General features: G+C 39.2%; 1 protein-coding gene across 6 annotated transcripts in view; it reads right to left on the reverse strand.

The window, feature by feature from the left end:
• Window positions 1–20,385, reverse strand: part of OSBPL1A (oxysterol binding protein like 1A) — a 216,604-nt gene that overhangs the window by 96,420 nt on the left and 99,799 nt on the right. For 4 of the 6 annotated variants that reach the window (XM_036823536.1, XM_036823537.1, XM_036823538.1 and 1 more), the window contains one exon: window positions 37–199. The exons of 1 other annotated variant lie outside the window; for it this stretch is intronic. In XM_036823536.1, the coding sequence (XP_036679431.1) occupies window positions 37–199 (163 nt within the window). Of the gene's footprint in view, window positions 1–36; window positions 200–16,408; window positions 16,501–20,385 lie in introns of those variants that run through there. One more of the 6 variants, XM_036823539.1, reaches the window with a different exon arrangement.

Raw genomic sequence — 20,385 nt, forward strand, 5'->3', positions numbered from 1 at the left:
TTACCAACAACACAGACGGCAGGGTTCTAGAATTACCTGACAGCGCATCATAGAACTCGTCCTCACTAAGGATGCTGAGAGGTGGGGAGCCTTTAACCAGAGACTGCTCTAATTCATGATGTTCAGTGGCTAGAGTCGCCAGCGCTTCTGACAAAATTTTGTTTTTTTCTTGTTCCTGTTCCAATTTAAAATTCCTCACCTGGAAGAAAACAGATATACAAAAAAGGCTTCAGAGTGACAGGAGATATAGACTTACTCAAAAGGTTATGAAAATTATTCGCTTCAGATCCACTTCAATTGCAACATCAGGAATGAAAACAGTCGTGCTACATACACATGGATGAATGAGCAAAATTACTAAGCTAATTCTGTTCTTCCCGTGGGGCCTTTTCTCACAACACTGCCAGCTAATGAAAATAGATTAAGAACTAGCAAACAAATGCAGCTCAAATGATCAGGATCCTAGTATAAGGACATTAGCCAATTTGAAAATCAAATCATAGAAAATTTTTAATAGAGGATATTTCGTTCAACATTAATCATGAAATTAAGAAACCAGTTTTTGAACAAAATAAAGAATTGAAACCATTGTAGATATTAAAATGTGTACCACATCAAAGCATAAGACATAATCCTCCAGTTCACCTCCAAAATAGTTGGTATATCAAATGAGGGGAAACAAGAGGCCAGGTAATGACATTTTAATTGCCATTTTTCAATTACATATTTTGATTCTGGTTCCATATTTTACCTTGAATCTAGTATGCAAAATAAATAATAGATTACAGAGAAAGCAAAGCCTTAATCCTTTGAAAATACAATCTGTTCTTCCTATCTAATTCAATAGCATCTGAATTTGCAGTTAACTAAAACCATATAAAATGTAAGTAACCTAATTCTCATGTAAAACAGCAGGTACTAGATTTGGTATGAACAGTTTCACCTATCCTTGTATCAGAACTCTGAAAACCACAACTATTCCGTTATCTCCCTCAACTTCTAGAGCCCACGTGGCACTTTTTTTATTTTCTTAACATCTTTATTGGAGTATAATTGCTTTACAATGTTGTGTTAGTTTCTGCTTCATAACAAAGTGAATCAGTTATACATATACTTATGTTCTCATATCTCTTCCCTCTTGCATCTCCCTCCCTCCCACCCTCCCTATCCCACCCCTCTAGGTGGTCACAAAGCACGGAGCTGATCTCCCTGTGCTATGCGGCTGCTTCCCACTAGCGATCTATTTTACGTTTGGTAGTGTATATATGTCCATGCCACGTGGCGCTTTAGGCAGGAGCCTGAGGAGCTGGTAATCTCAGAAGTTTCCTGTGCCTGCTTCCTCCCCTACAAAACTGGGATTCTACTGCTGTCGAATAATCTAATTGGTGGCTTCAACACAATGGTCTTCAAATTAAAAAGCAAACAAACAAAAAAACTCTAGCAGCTCAACCTATTTCTCAAATGTAATCTCAACACATAAAACAGATGTTCCAGGAAGCAGAACTGCACAGGATGATGCCAGGTCTCGATCAGGAGCCTCTGTGACTTTCCCCTCCAGACCCAAAGCCAGGGGCTGTTCCAACAGTTTGAAAGGCACTAGATGGGGTGACCTCTGAAACCTCCTCTTGGTCAAAACGTCTGCTCCTGGGTCTTGGAGCTGGCGAATCTCTCACCGCTGCTCCCAGCTGCTCTCTGCTGAACCTCGCCTCCCACTTCCTGGCATCCCTCTCAGTCTCCTCCCCTTGGTCCCCAAGGACGCAGCAGCTCCCTCTACGTTCTGACTTCACAGCCACGCGTTAGGTACAACACTCCAAGAATCCCGGGTATGACTTAAAATACAGTTCTACCAAAATGCTAAGTTTGTAACAAAAATAGGGTTAAAGCTTCATTATCTTGGGATTAGTTCCAGTCCTCAAGGCATCTTAGTATTTACTATCATTACAGTAACGAGGTTATTCTTATTAGAACTGCAATAATGAAATAAAAATTGCAATAAATGGTAAGCACTAACGAGCAGAAAAGACATGCAGAACAGAAAAAAATTAAATATTTATATAATTATAATTTTTAAGGAATTGCAAATATTCCTATAATCTAAAATTTTATCTCCAAGGAGGAAATACTTTTACTATGGCTGAAGTCAACCTAGACCAAAAGAAAAAAACAAACTGTTCTTCCTCCACTTGATATGTTAAACAGCTCATTTACCTATAAACAAGGCCTACAAAATTCATCACAATATCCAAAATGAACCCTTCTTTGAATGGAAAAGATCAGCACTGCTGTAGATTCCAAAAACACCACTGCAGGAAGATCCAAACTCTTTTACACCTGCCCACCCCTCTCCCTTTAGCTTTATTTTTTTTTAGCTGTTCAAGTATCAAAATGCAAATGTGCTGTTGACACTGTACCTTTCCATGTAAGAATCAACTAAATTATGTCTTCTGGTTAACAAATACGTAAGTTTCAGTACCTAAATTCATCTTGATTTCAGAAAAGTGGCAAAATAAATGATCGAGGCCCCAAAGTATCGAGTTCCCTCAACAAAACCATACTCAAAATCCTGATCCTTTAACCATTTAAAGTAAGCATCCCTGCAGTTCTGCCACCTCGACATCTGCTCTCACCTGTTCTTCAGAGAAGGAGGGAAAGGCGTGGGAGCAGAAGGGAGAGAAGAGGCCCTACCTACAGTCCTGGTTCTCACCTTGTTTTTATCTGTCAGTTGATCTGAGGGCACTTGTATTAATTTCAAGCATAACAGGATCTTCTGTACTGAAGGTACCTTACCCTCAAACTTCCCACCAAATGGCAATACCTCCCCATCCTGTAAAGTGATGTAGCTGAGAGTAGGTGTGTCACAAAAACTGCACTAGTAAAGCGCTCTCTCGTTGCTTTAAAGAAGCGTCTAAGAACATACTTAACTGCCGTTGATGCTTTTTGGTCAATTAAATCAATCAACTGGAACAGTCAACTGGAACAATGTAATTCCAAATCTATTACAATCTCAGTATTTCAGAAACACTTAGGGGATATTCTGTACTGGAAGTTTAGTGTAGAACTACTCATCAAGTGATGCAGAGTGCAAGTTCTGCATAAGGAACTTCTGGGATTCTACTGCTGTCGAATAATCTAATTGGTGGCTTCAACACAGTGGTCTTCAAATTAAAAAACAAACAAACGAAAGAACTCTAGCAGCGCCACCTATTTCTCAATAGGTTCTTAGATAACTTATGCATAAAATCTTCATCTTACTTTTCAACTCTGTCTCCGAATTCTCATTTGCCAGCTTAGAAGTTATGTTGGAACAGAAACAGTACCTTTATGCAATCCCTCTCTGAGATTCCAGGCACAGTGCTTCACTTTTCTGTGTATCAATACTTGCACTGATACATGCATATGACTATGGTTTTTTAAATCCTCAAACTGTAACTACCTTAGTTGTTATTAAGGGAACAAAGAACTTCCTTCCTTCACAAAATCAGTGAAGCCCAGCACGTCTGTAATTACATTAGGCCATTTCTAGCATAGGGTATGTGAATTCTTCAAACTCACATATAAAATCTATGCCCTCAGCCACTCTGCCACAACAAAAATCAACATATAACCAAGTAAACATAAATGCCAACCTTTTTATTAGGAACAACTTAAGGACGGAACCACCATACATTTAATAGTTACACATTATTAATTATTCTTAATAGACACATTGCTCTGTGTCTGTGGCCCCTTAAGACTAATGCAAATTCAAGCCTTTCCAGTAATCTCCTCGCATCACTTCAACATGACCCCCTTTCATCTTACTCCATTTCATGCTGGTGGGTGAAATGCACAATGAATACTTCCAAAGTGTTCTTCACTCCGTCAGTGAATGGATGTCAGCAAAAGAATTCAGCGTTTTAAAAAGTCGTGTCCTAGCCAGTGAATACACATTGCGTCGGCTCTCTCCTTCTATAAAGCACCCTATTACTTACCTATGTTTCTGAGAGGTTAAATCAGGCAGAGACAATGATGAAATCTGGCAAAGACACACCACTAAGCGGGAGTAAGTGATTAGTATTCAGAGAACACTGTGGCCAATTATCCAATTACAGGTTACGTGACATTCTGGCCCTCATGATCAATCTAGTTAAGCTCTTTCAACTGGCTACACTCCGGTCAGTTCAACAGCATTAGCCTTTCTCCTTTCTTCTTTGTTACTGGATGTGTGGCTGTAACAAAGAACATATTGGCTTATGACCGAAATACTACATCTTGAATTAAAAAACATCTAATTTTATTTCTTAGATAAGGAATTGCATTGGCACTTATTTCCGTGGTTAGAGGACCAACAATAGGCTGACTTTTCCCTGCTACTGCCACACAGCTGTTGGAAAGTGGTCCTGGTCATTTACAGCTGGTAAGGGCTCTTCTGCTCGTAGAGGACGACAGCACTGCTCTGGGCGGGGCAGCTCTCATGTGAAAGCAAGCACACATTATTCCAGGTTCACAGCCAGGCTGAATCACACTCTCACCCCCAGGGTGCAGGACAATCGAGATCTGATCCCACGTCTCAGGCATGATCAAGTATGGAAACATATCCTCATGACTGGATAGTATACATTTGCTTTGTTTTACAGATTTACAAAGCACCCTTGCACACATTAACTTTTAGGGTTTCGCTGACTCTAATGCCCTTCTTCTATGCCATCCCATCAATGCCTTTTCAACTGTACACATTTCCTTATGTTCCTGAAGGCTTTTCTTTCAGTCCTTCCTCTCACTAAGAAAGACACTTATTTAACTATAAATAAGCCTCAGTGGCCAAGCAGATTTGTCTGATAGGAGGAAATGGAGATGAGGTAGGATGTGCAAGGAGGCTGTGGTGGGAGGGGGACTGCAGAGAGCTTGCAGACCACTGTAGGAGCTCTGGCTTTGACTGACTGACAAGAGGAGCCACTGCATGGTTTTAAGCAGAGAAGTAACATTATTTGATTTACATTTTAACACAATGTCTTTGACTGATAAGCTGAAGAAGAGACCTGGGGGGAAGGTCAAGCTTAGAATCAAAAAGATCCCTAAGAGGCTACTGCATCAATCCAGATAAGAGATGGGTAACAGCAATGGAGGTGATGAGATGTAGTCAGATTCTGGATGTATTCTGAAGGCACATCTATGGGATGCGAGAGAAGAGAGGAATCAAGGATGACTCCATAGTTCTGCCCTGAGCAACTGAAGATAGCGTCACCATTACCCAATGCAGGAAGACTGCAGGACCAGGACAATCAGGAACTCATACATGAGAGTTACCATCAGACGTTCACGCAGATGTCATGTAGACAATTAGATAACCAAATCAGGTCTTCAGGGAAGAGGTCCAGGCTAGAGATATAACTCTGGGAGTCCTCTGCAAAGAGATTATGTTTTAAGCTGTAAGACTAGATAGAGTCACTAAGGGAGAAAGTGAGACAGACACAGGAAGAAATCCAAGGACTGAGATTTCCTTCTGATGGGAGAGACGAGAAAGAACCAGCAAAGGAAACAAAAAAAGAGAGGAGAGACAGAAGGAAACTCAGAAGTGTGTGGTATCCTGGAAGCCTAAATAAAGTACTTGAAGGAGGAACGAGTGATTAAATATGTCAAACACTGATAATGGATCAAATAATACGAGAAGTAAGAAAAACCCTCTGGATTTAGTGATGAGGTCAATGGTGACCTTGACAAGGACAGGCTCAGTGGAGCGTTGAGAGAAGGCTGAAGGCAAAGGCATGACGGGAGTGGGTCAGTAGAAATGAGAGAAGGAAACCTGGAAAGGGCAAGTACAGCCTATTCTTTTTGCTAAAAAAGGAAAGGAGAAAATTGGGGCAATTGCTGGAAGGGGGTGTGGGGGTCAATAGGCTTTATTATGAAAGACAACCCAGCATGTTTCTACATCGATGGGAAAGATTCAACAGAGAGGAAATTGATGATGTAGGAGTGCAAGGAGAGAACTGCTGGAATGATGTTCTTGAGCTTGCAAAAAAAGGATGGGCTCTAATCCACACAGTTGGCCTTTGCTAAGGGCACGGACAGCTAATCCTTAGCTGCAGGAGAAAGAGCAGCATGTACGCAGATAGGTAGGTATGTGTAACCAAGTTTTCTTCTAGTTGCTCCTTTTGTCTCAGTGCATATAAGAACGAGAGAGAATAGGGAACAGAGGTCTTCAACCTATAGGTCCCGGCATGTGATGTGTAAGAAGCTACCAGTCTCTTTAACGTTATACACAGCATTGAAAAGTTTGCCCTGAGATTTAAAATGAGATTATATCCAAAGCCCTCCAAAGCCTCATTCACACTAATCTGGTCAACCCAACACAAGGTAGCTGTTCCAGAATTTTCCCTTTGCTCACAGTAGACTGTGGCTTGCTCCTGGCACCGTTAAAAAAATGCCCCTTTCTTACTGGCACTGCCATCTTCCTCAATCTGGCTCAAACCAATAGAAAAGGAAACCCCACTGGGAATTACCTCTATACTTCTCTGTCCCTCCGCTCTGCCTTGGGAATGAAGGTGAGGGTGCTATCTGCTTGTTGACTTACTGACATGCTCTAAGTAAAATGACCTCAGTGGAGCTTGTTAAACTGCAGTTTCTGCTAATAATCTGTTAAATCAATTACTCCCAGATGTATCTTCAGACATTTTAAGTTAAGGAGGAATTTGGGGGTAACTGCCTACTCCCATATCTAGGACAGAGCCCAATAGTCACTTAAGAAATATGGTAAATAAACGGAGAGTTTAAAAAGCAAGGGCTAGTGATTCTTAGAAGAATCAATATAAACCCAGAATATCTGATAGTTATTTTCGTCAGTCTGATTTAAAAATAACCTCCCACAGAGGGAGGAATTGGGAGACTGGGATTGACACGTATACATTATTGATACTATGTATAAAATAGACAACTGATGGGAACATTCTGTATAGCACAGAGAACTCTACCTAATGCAGTGTGGTAACCTAAGTGGGAGGGAAGTCCAAAAGGGAGGGGATATCTGTGTGTGTGTGGCTGACTCATTTTGTTGCGCAGTGGAGGCTAACACAACATTGTAAAGCAACCATACTCCAATAAAAATTAATTTAAAAAAATAAAAATAACCTCCCATAAAAATAAAATCAATGGGAGAATAATGCTACATACAAACAACAACGCGACTAAGTTGAGGTTTTACATTTTTTAAAAAAAGAAGCAGAAGAGAGAAATATGTCTTCTGAAACAGAAGTACCATTCACTTCCATGGTATGCTACCAGCAGTAGATTCAATACACATGAAGTCCACTCCCTTGCTCAATGGTTCTGGCATATGAAATAACTTGGTACAAGTAAGATTTCATAATAATTTTCTCTTTCAATTGCAAAGCTGAATCAATTGACACTGATTGTAACAGTCACGTAAGGAACAACTACAATAAAGTGCAATTTCCATAACTATGTACATTTTACATTCCGGAAGTTAGCACTTACAGAATTATATTCCTAAGAGCACTACTACAGCAATGTATAATCTCCAAATTATTCTAGATTATAGTACAATGTATTAAAAATTTCAAAAGGTTTTTATGTATCACATAAATTACAGAACAGGATGTTAAACTGCCACGTAATGGTATATATTAAACCGTGGCAAACAAATTTCAATATAATGTAAAAAATCAGTGTTGGCTATATGAAAATGGTAAAATTCCAAATCAACCTACTCAATAAAGATTCTGAAGTTTTAAAAAGTCTATTCTTTTAATCATGTCTCAAACTCCCGGTTAAACAGTTGTTCATGACTGTATTCCCTAAGTGCCTGGAATGGTTGCATATGACATGTTCAATAGTAAGTCTTAAAACAGAATTTTAAAATGAAGAACATTCGGGTGTACAGTAATAGGAGAGAATAGAGGGGGGCTGAAGCAATGCAAAATAACTTTTTTTGATAAAATCTCTTTAACCAGTATTAACAAGTATTTCACAGTTTATCCCAGAACTAATAATTTAAGTGCATGACCCTGAGCAAAAATGTTTCTTAAAATCTCACTATTCTTAACTTCAGTATGAGAGTTCATCTAGCAAAAAAAAAAGGGCTTAACTTCCTAAGCATTTGTGTAAACAATGGTTCTGCTTACACAGGGCTGTTTCTATGTCTATGACTGATAAAGTATATGCATAGCACTTTGCATTTTAAAAGACACTTTTACATACTGTTAGAGTTCATTAAATCTTCCTAACCGCCCTATGAGGAATGCATATATGTATAAACTAAAGATCATAAAGTTTAAGTAACTTGACAAAGGTTAGCAGAAGAATAGAAAACTGAAACCAAGATCTTTTAACGCCAAAGCCCACAAGCTTTCCAACCCATGGTGCTGCCAATAACCACAAGACCCTAAACACTGTCGATGGCAATCCACGATCAGGAATTTTAGAAGCAGAGGGTCTCACTTTTGGGGGGAATGGGGTTACGAGACTGATGGACCAGATAAATGAGGGAGGGCAGGCAGTTACCTGGACTACAGCAATGCACTTGTTAAAACCATCCTTTGGACCCCTGTCAGGAATGGCATCACTGTAAAATGGCAAGATCGTTAGGTAGATTAGGAACTTGGCTGAATCCATGCCCTCCAGGAGAAGGGTTTCTTTTCTTTTAAGATCTATTCTGTTCCAAACTTGGCTTAGAGTTGAGATACTCCATCGTGAAGAGTATATGTGGAGCAGCTATAGGGTTGGTTTGGTTTGGTTTTTAATCAGAATGCCCAGTTTCAGCCCAGACCTACTGCCTCAGGACTTACAAGAATGAATGAGGTCCATGTAATGTGATTTCTCCCAATATCTAGTCTCTTCTTCTTCCTTAGTAAGAACCCCAATTTGTTAGCTGGCTACACTGCCCTCCATCTTTTATTTTTATTTTTATTTTATATTGGAGCATAGTTGATTAACAATGCCCTCCATCTTAAAGACCATTGCTCAGTCTTCCCATCTTAAAGACCATTGCTCAGTCTTCCCATCTTAAAGACCATTGCTCAGTCTTCCCACCTTAAAGACCATTGCTCAGTCCTCCCACCTTAAAGACCATTGCTCAGTCTTACCATCTTAAACACCGTTGCTCAGTCTTCCCATCTTAAACACCGTTGCTCAGTCTTCCCATCTTAAACACCATTGCTCAGTCTTCCCATCTTAACCATTGCTCAGTCTTCCCATCTTAAACACCATTGCTCAGTCTTCCCATCTTAAACACCATTGCTCAGTCTTCCCATCTTAAACACCATTGCTCAGTCTCCCCATCTTAAACACCATTGCTCAGTCTTCCCATCTTAAACACCATTGCTCAGTCTTCCCATCTTAAACACCATTGCTCAGTCTTCCCATCTTAAACACCATTGCTCAGTCTTCCCATCTTAAAGACTATTGCTCAGTCTTTCTGGCAGCTGTGGCCACATGACTAGGTTCTGGCCAAGAATGGAAGTGATGTAAGGAATCCACCCGGTCTCCTTAAAGGGAAGGGCACACTCCTATTTTTTGCTCGCTTGCTTGCTTCCTTCCTCCTGACTAAACTTTGGTATTTAGAATAGCCGCCGACACCTGAAACTGCCACACCAGGCCCAGACTTCCTACCTCCTGTCTTCTTTAAGGTGAAAAAGAAATTCTCTAACTTAAGCTCACGTTATTTGGCTTTGGGTTTGTTGTTGTTGTTGTTCAATTCTAATACTAACACTAATACATATGATGTTTTTTCAAAAACTCCACAAATTATTCTAATGTGGCTTCTGGATAAGAATTGCCAATTCAGGAGAATTTCAGTTTAGTTAAATATTTGCTGGGCAGGTACTACTATTTCAAGGTAGTGCTAGGGATACAAAGTATCAACAGAAGAGGAGACTGGTTAATCCCTGGAGAGTTTATAGTCTAGAAGGAGAAAAAGACAGAAAGACACTTCACATTCCTGCCCAGTACACCTATTTAAAATGCAAACCCATCATTACTTTTAAGCTTTTCAATGGTTCTTTACTTGCTTTCATTTACAGTCTCCAAAGTGGAGTGTGTGTACCCATGAGATACAGGAATATTAGAAAGTCTTTTATATTTACTTTTGTAAACATATTAGACCAAATGTTACATATACAGATGTGATATATACAGATTAACAACGGTGCCTCCACGTGGTCCACGGGTCACTTGGTCAAGGGTCAAGTGCAGGATGCACAGTAACTTCGGGGAAGAGTGGAGACCACCACTAAGAGGCTGACAGAAGCACCTGCTTCCAGGGTATTGTGAGGCACTGCAGTTCATGAGACCTTGGTTACGAGGACTTACAGACTATATCATCTAGTTTCAGTTAATTCACAAAATACACCCATAACGTAAAGAGCACCACAAAGGAACTCCAGATCGAAGACACTAATGACGCTAACAAAGTGAACAAAGGGAATACAGCAAAGGCTTCTACTGCCAGTGGGAGTTCTCTGTCAGCTACTCTGCTAAAAACAGATCACATATAATCAGATGACAATAAGCCAGTTCTCCAGAAGACCATATGAAATATGGATGTGGATACATATACATAGAAATATGGATGTGTGCAGGTCACCCTCTATTTATGGGTTATTATTATGCCTTGAGATATAAACTAATGAGCACATGAAGTCATGACATTTGTCTCAACATTTAAAAGCTAAGCATCCAGAGGGTGAAGATAAACTTCCCCAAATTTCTTCAGTGATGTTTAACGTTACATGACATTCAGTCCAGAGCTTTACCCTTTCAATTTCTTCACTAAATGTAATAAAATGTTTAGCAACTCCTTTAATGGTTTTTAATAGAAAAGACAAAAAGCTACAAATCACTTGAGGAAATACTTACTCTCAAATTACAAAAAAATAGTAGAGAGAAAATAGTGTGATGAAAAACTAAGATATATTCCTTTGTCAGAAAATACTGCTGTAAGACAGAAAAAATTGCTGAAGATATGAAAAAACAATTTAGTGTGGGATGTTTGCCCTACAGAAAATTACAGCTGCTTTGAACATGTCTCGGCTAAACCATGTTTGAATAATGAACTACAAGAACTAGTTTTTTTTTTTAAATGAACCTCTAAGGGAAAAATGTATCAAAGATATATTCTCAATAATAAATAACTAAATAAAAATGTTTTATGGAAAAACTGTGTGTATGTACAAATGCAATGTCCTGATGGAGTATTTATTTTGACATTAATTTTTTACACAACCAACCCAATTTTAAAATGAGCAAAGAACTTGAACAGACATTTCTCCAGACATATACAAATGGCCAGCAAGTATATGAAAAGAGGCTCAACATCTTTAGTCATCAGAAGAATGCAAATCATAACAATGAGGTATCACTTTACACCCACTAGGACAGTAAGTGTTGGTGAGGATGGGGAAAAAAAGAACCCTTGCGCCCTGATGGTGGGAATGTAAAATGGTGCAGATGCTGTGGAAAGCAGTTTGGTGGTTTCTCAGAAAAAGCTAAACATAGAAGTACCATATGACCCAGAAAATTCACTCTTAGGTATATACCCCAAAAAACTGAAACATGTTCAAACAAATACTTGTAAAAAAGTGTTCAAAGTAACACTATTCTCAATAGCCAAAAGGTAAAAACAACCCAAATGTCCATAAATGAATGAATGAATAAGATGTGTTGTATATATACAATGGAATACTATTCAGTCATTAAAATAAAGTACTGATACATGCTACAATGCACACGATGCTGGTAAACATTAGGCTAAAGGAGCCAGACACTACAGCTCACACACTGAATGATTCCATTTATAAGAAATGCCCCAAACAGGCAAATCCATAGAGACAAAACACAGATTAGTCGTTTTTACGGGCTGGGGGCAGGGGTGGAGATGGGGAGTGACTGCTCAGTGGGTACAGGGCTCTTTTTTGGGATGAAAATGTTTTGGAAGTAGATAGAGTGATGGTTACACAACATTGTGAATTACCAAATGCCAATGCACCTTATGCTCAAAACAGTTAATTTTACGTTATATAAATGCTATACTTTTTTTAAAATTAAAAAACAAACTCAAAAAAAGCCCCCACGAATATACATTCCCCATATGATACAGGCATTCTATTTGCTCCTAAGTATTTATTGATACCTAAGAGAAATGAAAGGTTATGTCCACACAAAAACTTGCAGTAGCCAAAACCTGGATACAATCCAAATGTCCATCAACAGGCGAATAAACTGTGGTACAGCCATAAAATGGAGCACTATTCAGCAATAAAAAAGAATGAACTATTGCTACGAGCAACAACATGGACAAATCTGCAAATAATTATTAAAGAAGCTGAACCTCCTCCACCCCCATAAAAAGTATGATTCCATATATGTAAAATTCTAGAAAATGCCTACTGAGCACTAGTTAATTAGTGATAGAAAGCTAATCAATAGCTGCCTGTGGACGGGGGTAGAAGGAAGAGTAGGAGGTACCACAACAGGCAGGAATAAACTTTTGGAAGTAATAGAAATATTCCTAATCCTGAAAGTGATGATGGTTTTACAATGTAAACATGCATCAAAACTCACTGAACTACATTTTAAATGTGTGCAATTTATTGTCTGTCAGTTATAACCTCAATAAAGCTATAAAAAATACGAATATTTAGCAATAGTAAGGGCATAGTGAAAAGACCACTCACTTACTGAAAAAGGGAGTCAAAATAATACATTTCTTACTCAGACAAACACATTTTCGAAGAATATGTATGACAAAGAAAAATACTCTGATACTACTGAAAACAACACAGGATATCAAACTGCAATGTCTGCTGTATTTGTGTATTTGCCAATACAAACAAACAAAGACAAACCAAAACCTCCTGCCAGTGGTTGCTGGGCTCTGGTGTTTATATTCTTCCCTATGCTTTATAGAAAATAGCTCTATATTTTCTATATATATATATATATATATATATATATATATATATATATGTGTGTGTGTGTGTGTGTGTGTGTGTGTGTGTGTGTGTGTGTGTGTGTGTCTTTCATAAATCTCTCATAATTTTACAATTAGCAAAATATCTTTAAATGTGTCTATTTAGGAACTGATGTTTGCAAACTTTTGCATCAAAATCGTAAATGTGAAAAATCTGCATTGCATCAAACACAAAATGATGCTTACAAGGTACTCTCCTATAGTGCAGCGCGCATGGCTCTCTCAGCCGTCTACTATAGGAACCCGATCTGAGATTCTGTTAAGCACATTCCTGCTTCATCATGGCTGCAAAGCTTCTACCTAAAAATAGCTTACTCTTATGTAATCACTCACCACAGATTTATATATCTTATGTATCCTTGAAATACATTTCTTTTTTTAGAGATAATCCCGCAGGAGGTAAACAACCATTTTTAAAAGCAGAGAAGTTTAATCATAATCTAAACATATCTTATTTTCAGATGTTATTCAAGGGCTCTGTAGCTGATAGTTCTGTTGGTGAAAATAACTAGAAAAGTTAACACCCTACCAACTCTAATTTTTTTAATTAACTTTATTGAGAGATTATATACATCAATTTTAAATGTAGAGTTCAACGAATAGTCACAAACGTACACCCCACGTAACCAGCACCGCTATAAAGATATAGAGCATTTCTCTTCTCTCCTTCCCCCAGGTCCCCTCACTCTCCCTGCTGTCCCCAGCCCTGCAAACCACTGCTCTGATCTCTGTAACTTATGCTTCAGGTTTGTCTGCTCTTGAACTTCAAATAAATGGAATCGTGCAGAGTGTACTCCTTTGTGTCTGGCTTCTTTCACTCAGTATGTTTTTCAGATTCATTCATGTTGCTGCAAGTATGAGCAGTTCTCTCCTTTTCACTGCTGAGGACTATTCCACTGCACAGCTACACCACGATCCCCAACTCCCCTCTTTTAATGCCTTCAGCTCTGTCTCTGGAAATATCTTTTTGTTGAACATCATTAAGTCCACAGAGACAATAACTTTGCTTTTACAGAATTTTGATGTTTTTTTCCGTTTTGACAAGTGTTTTCATGGTTCTCAAACTGGGTGGGGGGGAGGGGATGACTAAAATATGCTTGAATCACAGCTCAGCAGATTTTAACTCCATCTGAAGAAAACATTTTATGTGTCTAAAGCAGTGCTTCCCAAGTTTTGCAAGTCCTGGCACACATGGAAAACAACCTTTGTATGGCACACAGGAGAGACCGAGCACCTGATTTGGGGCTCTGGCCATTCTAAGGGTTGAAAAGATCATTACTCTGAAGCCCACTACTTGGAAAGCTCTGTTAAGTTACACTTAAAGAATAAATATCCTTGTTTTAATGACCAATATTGATCTTTACAAAACAAAAATCTTATGAGCAAATAAGGTTATGTATTCAATAAAATATTAAGCAACCAAAGTGACTGGAAATTCCCAAAGTCTTAAAATAATGAACATGGCTTCTAATTTTTCCTTCTTTAAGTACACTTAAAATTTTTTCCCGATTTTTTCAAACAACAAAAAAAAGGACCCATGACTGTCAACTGGTGCCCAAGCACCCCTTCCCAGCCTAGTACGACGCAACTTCTTCGGAGAGGGGAGTCAATCCTCCCATTGTGCTCTTCATGCCACAAATATTCATCAACCACCTACACCATGCCGGGCATTCCAGGCTGCAGGGAATCAGCAGTGAACAAAGCAGACAAAAATACCTGCACACAGAGGACAGACAGTCTACCAAGCGGAAAGGAACAGGTAACGGAGTGAAATACACAGTGTGTTAGGTGGTGGAGAACACTAACAAAAATCAAGCTGGGAGGGGAAAGGGAGTCCCGGGAACCAGGGTGGCCAGGGGACTCACCGGGCAAGCGCCACTGGATTGAAGGCCAGGGTGAGGGAGAGGCGGGCAAGTGTCGGGAGAAGAGCGCTCCAGGCAGAGGGAGAGCAAAGTCCTGAGGTAGGAAGGGGCCTGCAAGTCTGTGGCACAACAGGAGGCCACCGTCCTCAGAACAAAGCGAGTGGGGCAAGAGTGAAGCAAAGGAGAGGCCGGAGAGGCCAGAGAGGCAGGGCCCACCCCTCAGGGCTGTGGAGGCCAGCATGGCCCTGGAGGCTCCTTCCCGGGAGCAGGACGGAAAGCCAACTGCGAAGGGCCATGCTCTGCGCCCCAACTTCACGTGGGACGCCAGGCTCCTTTCTGGAGGACACAAGACCTGAGGGCAATCGGTGAAGAGTAAGAAGAAAGGATGTGGAAAGCCTGACACAGGAATAACTGCTGAAGGAACTTGGAGATGCCTGGCTTGGGGAAGAAGAATTTATTGGTTGCTCCAAAGAGCTGATGAATTGTCACAAGAGGTAATTCCTTTCACTTTTTTGTGATGCTTCAGAGCACAGACTTGAAACCATGAATTAAAAAAAAAAAGAAAAGGAAAAAGAAAAAAGAAGAGGAAAAACAAAAAAGAAGAGGAAAAACCTCGCCTTAATATAAGTTTTAACTTTCTAGTATTTATAGTTTTCCTACAGTAGACTGGGTGGCCCTTAAATATTATTCATGTATAATAGTAGTAGTAGCAGCTAGAAGAGCAAGAGCTAACATCTAGGGATGTCTACTATATGCCAGATGTTATGGTAAATACTTGGTGTGCCACCTCATGTAATCCTCCCACAATCCTATGAAGTAGGTATTATTAACAATGAGGAAACTCAAGCTCATTGAGATGACACGACCTGCCTAGGATCGCAGAACCAGGAAATGATGGAGCCAGTGCTCAAACATAGGTCTGGGTTTGACTCAAGCTTCAAGACTGTAACCACTGGCACCCCCTGCCTGTATGTTTATTGATGGCAGTGTTTACATGGCACATAAAGGGACCATCTGGCTGGCAGGAAGTTGGACAGAGGATTCTTGCAAATGGAGAAAAATTAGGTAACCTCTAAGATCCCTTTTTATAATTTTGTGGTTACATTTTCCCAAGTTTCCATCTTATTTTTTAAATTTTCCTTTGACTTCAAGGCTTATAGAAATTTTATACTCCTAAAAACGGCTAAAGATCAAATAATAATAATTATTTCATTATAGAATATGTTAAATTACCTGTCCAATTCTAACGCTGAGGATAATTGTGCTCTGATTTTGAGTAACACATATTTTCCTTGATTAGTTCCCTTGTAGAAGTGAAGGTAGGCTTGACTTTTCTCAAGTACAGTTGATCCTTGAACAACGCAGGGGTTAATCCACGTATAACTTACAGCCCACCCTCCGTATCCAAGGTTCCTCCACATCTGCTAATTCAGCCGACCACAGACCATGTAGTACTGTAGTATTTACTATTCAAAAATATTGGCATGTAAGTGAATCTGTGCAATTTAAACCCACGTTGTTCAAGGGTCAACTGTATATCAATTTCCTTGTCTCATATTTTATATCTACCACAATTCAAACATACCTGCGCTTTCATTTTCCTTTGTAGACAAGATAAAATTCTTTTCAATTGAGCAATTATCCTTCGAAATACAACAGCAAATCGACATTTGGTATCTAAAGTACAGAAAGATAACATAAAAGTATAATACAGATATATGAACTTAAACCAAGTCTACAGTCCATGGAAACCACATCCCTGCTTTGTGCAGTTGTTTTTTACTGACTGAAGGGGAAACGAGGGACTAAGGAGAACTGGCACTGTGCACCCTCCGCTACACTTGAACCAGGGTAACTTCTGGATGGTTTGAAAAATAATGGGAAAGCACTGCTCTGCAGGGCAGTTATGAGCCAGTGTAGAGTCTGGCAACCTTGGGGTCAACATCTGGATAGCAAACATGGTTAACTCCACTTAAAAAAAAATTATTTTCTTACACCCAATTATATGGCTACTATAAAAACAAAAACAGAAACAAAACCCAGGAAAGAAAAAGTGTTGGCAAGGATGTAGAGAAATTAGAACCCTCGCGCACTGTTGGTAGGAATGTAAAATGGTGCAGCCACTATGCAAAACAGTATGACGAGTCCTCAAAAAATTAAAAACAGAATTACCACATGACTCAGCAACTCCACTTCTGAGTATATGCTAAAAAGAATTAAAAGCACAAACACAAAGAGATACTTGTACACTCATGTTCACAGCAGCATTATTTACAACAGCCAAAAGGTTGAATCAACCCAAATACAACACTGACGGATGCACGGATAAACAAAATGTGGTATATATACATACAACGAAATAATACTCAGCCTTAAAAAAGGAGAAAATTCTAACACATGTTATAACATGGATGGACCTTAAAGGAATTATGCTGAGATAAGCCAGTCACAAAAAGACAAATATTGTATGATTCCACTTATATGAGACTCCTAAAGTAATCAAGTTCAGAGAGACAGAAAGTAGCAGCATGATTTCCAAGGGCTAGGAGGAGAGGGGAATGATGGATGAGTTATTGTGTAATGTGGACAGAGTTTTAGTTTAGGAAGATGAAAAGAGTTTTGGAGATGGATGGTGATGATGGTTACACAACGATATGAATGTACTTAGTGCCACTGAACTATGCGCTTATAAATGGTTAAGGTGGTAAATTTTATGCTATGCAAATTCTAGCACAAATAAAATAATTAAATTTTTTTCTCCAAATATAAAATAAACAATTTGATTTGCATTAACATGAAAAAAAAAAAAAGGCTCCCGTTGTAACATATCACATAGTTTAAGTTGGGTCCTTGAAATGTCCTATTACAAAGTCAACTAATATCAAAATGTATATATTCTTCACATAAAATAAAACCACAGTATTAAGTACAAATCTGTTCCTAATGTTTTAACAACTATTTACTTAGTACTTACTACTTGCAGAAAAATCCCCAAATTATCATCATCATATCTGAATGCACTCTGGGACACAGCCACGTCCAACCAATTCACAACAGAATGTTGTAATCCAGTGATTTCCAAACTGGGAGGCTATGAAAACACAGAACAACTTCTGATATAATAATGGGGTAAGACCTACAAGTGATGGCGTCTTCACAGATACCATGGACAAGCCACAAATCTGGCTCTGAATTCTCTTAAGGCCAAAACAGAAAGAGAAATACAATTATGCCCTTTTAATTGTCCACAAGGAAAAAAATATATCACTTCTTTAGGGAAAACAAACTCCCTCTTTGTCCTTAGCTCTGATTTCTCATTCAGGGTAATATACAGGGGATTAAGAGTATTCGAGGGCAAAATAATCAATAATGCCACTTAAGCTAAATTGTTTTGAAATGCCCCTGAATAGAAATGGAGGGTGTAATTCCAACTTAAAATTCAGTGAGGGACATCTTTCAGAAAATCAAGAAAATATAGCCCAGGCTGTAGCATTCTGATGGTTTAATTTTAGGATAAAATTTAGAACATCTAGAGACATGGATAAATTCTATACATTCCAAAAATGTGGCCTCGACTAAGCAAAATTTTCACAAAAAGATGGACAGTGTTTCCTGTTGCGAACCTGGAATACAGGTATTCTGTGCAAAATCCGAAGACACTGAAATATTCTTGGCCATCTGATTATTTTTAAAGTTGGTATCCTTTTGTCAAATCGAGAAATTAGCTTATAAATGTCCACATCAGCTTTGAAACAAGATGGACTGTCTAACGGATGAATTTTCCTAATTCAAGCTGTATGTTATATAGTGTGTTGTTCTTCAGCATTGAATTTGGAGGCAGATCCCTGGATCTGGCTCTAAGTATAGCCCCTCCCAGCTACATAAACTCGGGGAGGTATCGAACCCTCTCTCCAGGCCCTACTCTCACCTGTAAGAATAGAGGCGATGAGATCAACCATATCAATCATTTCAAACTGTGTTGTATGGAGGCACCTTAGTGGATGAGGAGGTGCTTTTACTTTTACCTCTCTTGTACACTGGCATCTACTTTAGCCCCCAATAAAACCTGAAAGTCACCAGACTAGATGCTCTACAATCTAAGATTGAGTCTATGACTTTGTGATTTTAAACAACTCATCCATACCACAAAATAAAGTAACAAAAATAAGTGAAGAAAAGAATCAAAGTTAATCATTTCTAAGAAATTTAATAAGGAGAATTATATTCCCACATTTCATTTGCAATTCAGTTGTCTAGAACCCAGAACAACAAAATCTCCCTCATACCAACATTTTAAGTGAAGGGTGATTTCTCAAGTACCTCAGAAAGGTACAGGGTCCTGAATGCGGCAAATAAAAAGATAGGTAAAGGAACAGATGGTATCACTGCAGCTCAGGATCCAACCGCTGGATGTAACAATGTGTCCACTTCTCCAGCCGGGGAGGCTACCAGCTCCCTTTCCCAGAGGACAGACACCTCCTCTGAATCCCTTTCAACCAGTGGGCGGAACTCCAGTGCTCTGGTCATTCCTACCACCACCGGCTGCTTCCCACCAGGGTTTCTCTGATCCAGACCCCAGGCCACAAACCACTTGAACGCCACTTCTCTGTCCCTGAATTGAGCAAAAAATCCTTTCAAGATATTTTTCTGAATATAAGCTCGGGAAGACTGTCTTAACATAAAACGGATGGGTTTATCCTTACCTCATTTGAGTCTCACAGCAACTCATGAAACAGAGAGAAGGGGTCTGTGTTAATAACCCTGTTACACAGGAGCAATGTGAGGCCCAGAGTCAGACAGCAAGGAAAAAGTCACTAATACCAGAGCCCATATTTCAGGACTCCAGGTAATAGGAGCTCAGACTCTACCATCTATGCCATCTTCCTAGGCCCTATACTCTCCCTAACTTTGCCATCAGTTGGACTGTATAAGGAATAACAAAAATCATCAGGTACATAATGATGAACCTTTGAGCATCTAAAGAAAATTAGACACAAATTATCTTCTTTTTCCTCCTTGGTGCTGGAGCCAGGGTTCTAAGGAGAAGGAAAGAGCAAGATGGACAATGTTGAGCAGATAATGGAAAAATCCTCCAGGTATGGTGGGGGGGTGGTTAGAGTGTAGATAACTAGGGAGACAGAAGAAAAAAGTGGGGGCAGAGGGCAAGGGAAGACGATCATTCTTCTCCCACTGCACAAAGTATCTAGGGGTAAAAAAGAGGGGGTGAGGGAAAAAGAGGAAGAAGCTGAGCAGCAGGTGGGAAAGAGAAATGGAGAGAAATGCCAAGCAATGAAAACAAGGAAAGTTGGGTAAGAGAAAAAAAAAAATTGGAAGTAGTCAAAACCTTCCAGAAACTTTAGGTATTTTAAATATTAGGAGGGAAGTACTCTACATACATTAGTAGTTCTTAGTCTGGAATGATGAAGTCTAGGAAATGTATTATTCAGGTCTATAAAATCATCAAAGTAATGGATGAAGCTAGCAGTGATATATTCACTATATTACAAAATACTAGAATTAGTATTGAAAATTGAGATCTAGAATTGAAATCTGGAAAGGAAC

This window comes from Balaenoptera musculus, chromosome 14, assembly GCF_009873245.2.
Source record: "Balaenoptera musculus isolate JJ_BM4_2016_0621 chromosome 14, mBalMus1.pri.v3, whole genome shotgun sequence".
Taxonomy (NCBI): Eukaryota; Metazoa; Chordata; class Mammalia; order Artiodactyla; family Balaenopteridae; genus Balaenoptera; species Balaenoptera musculus.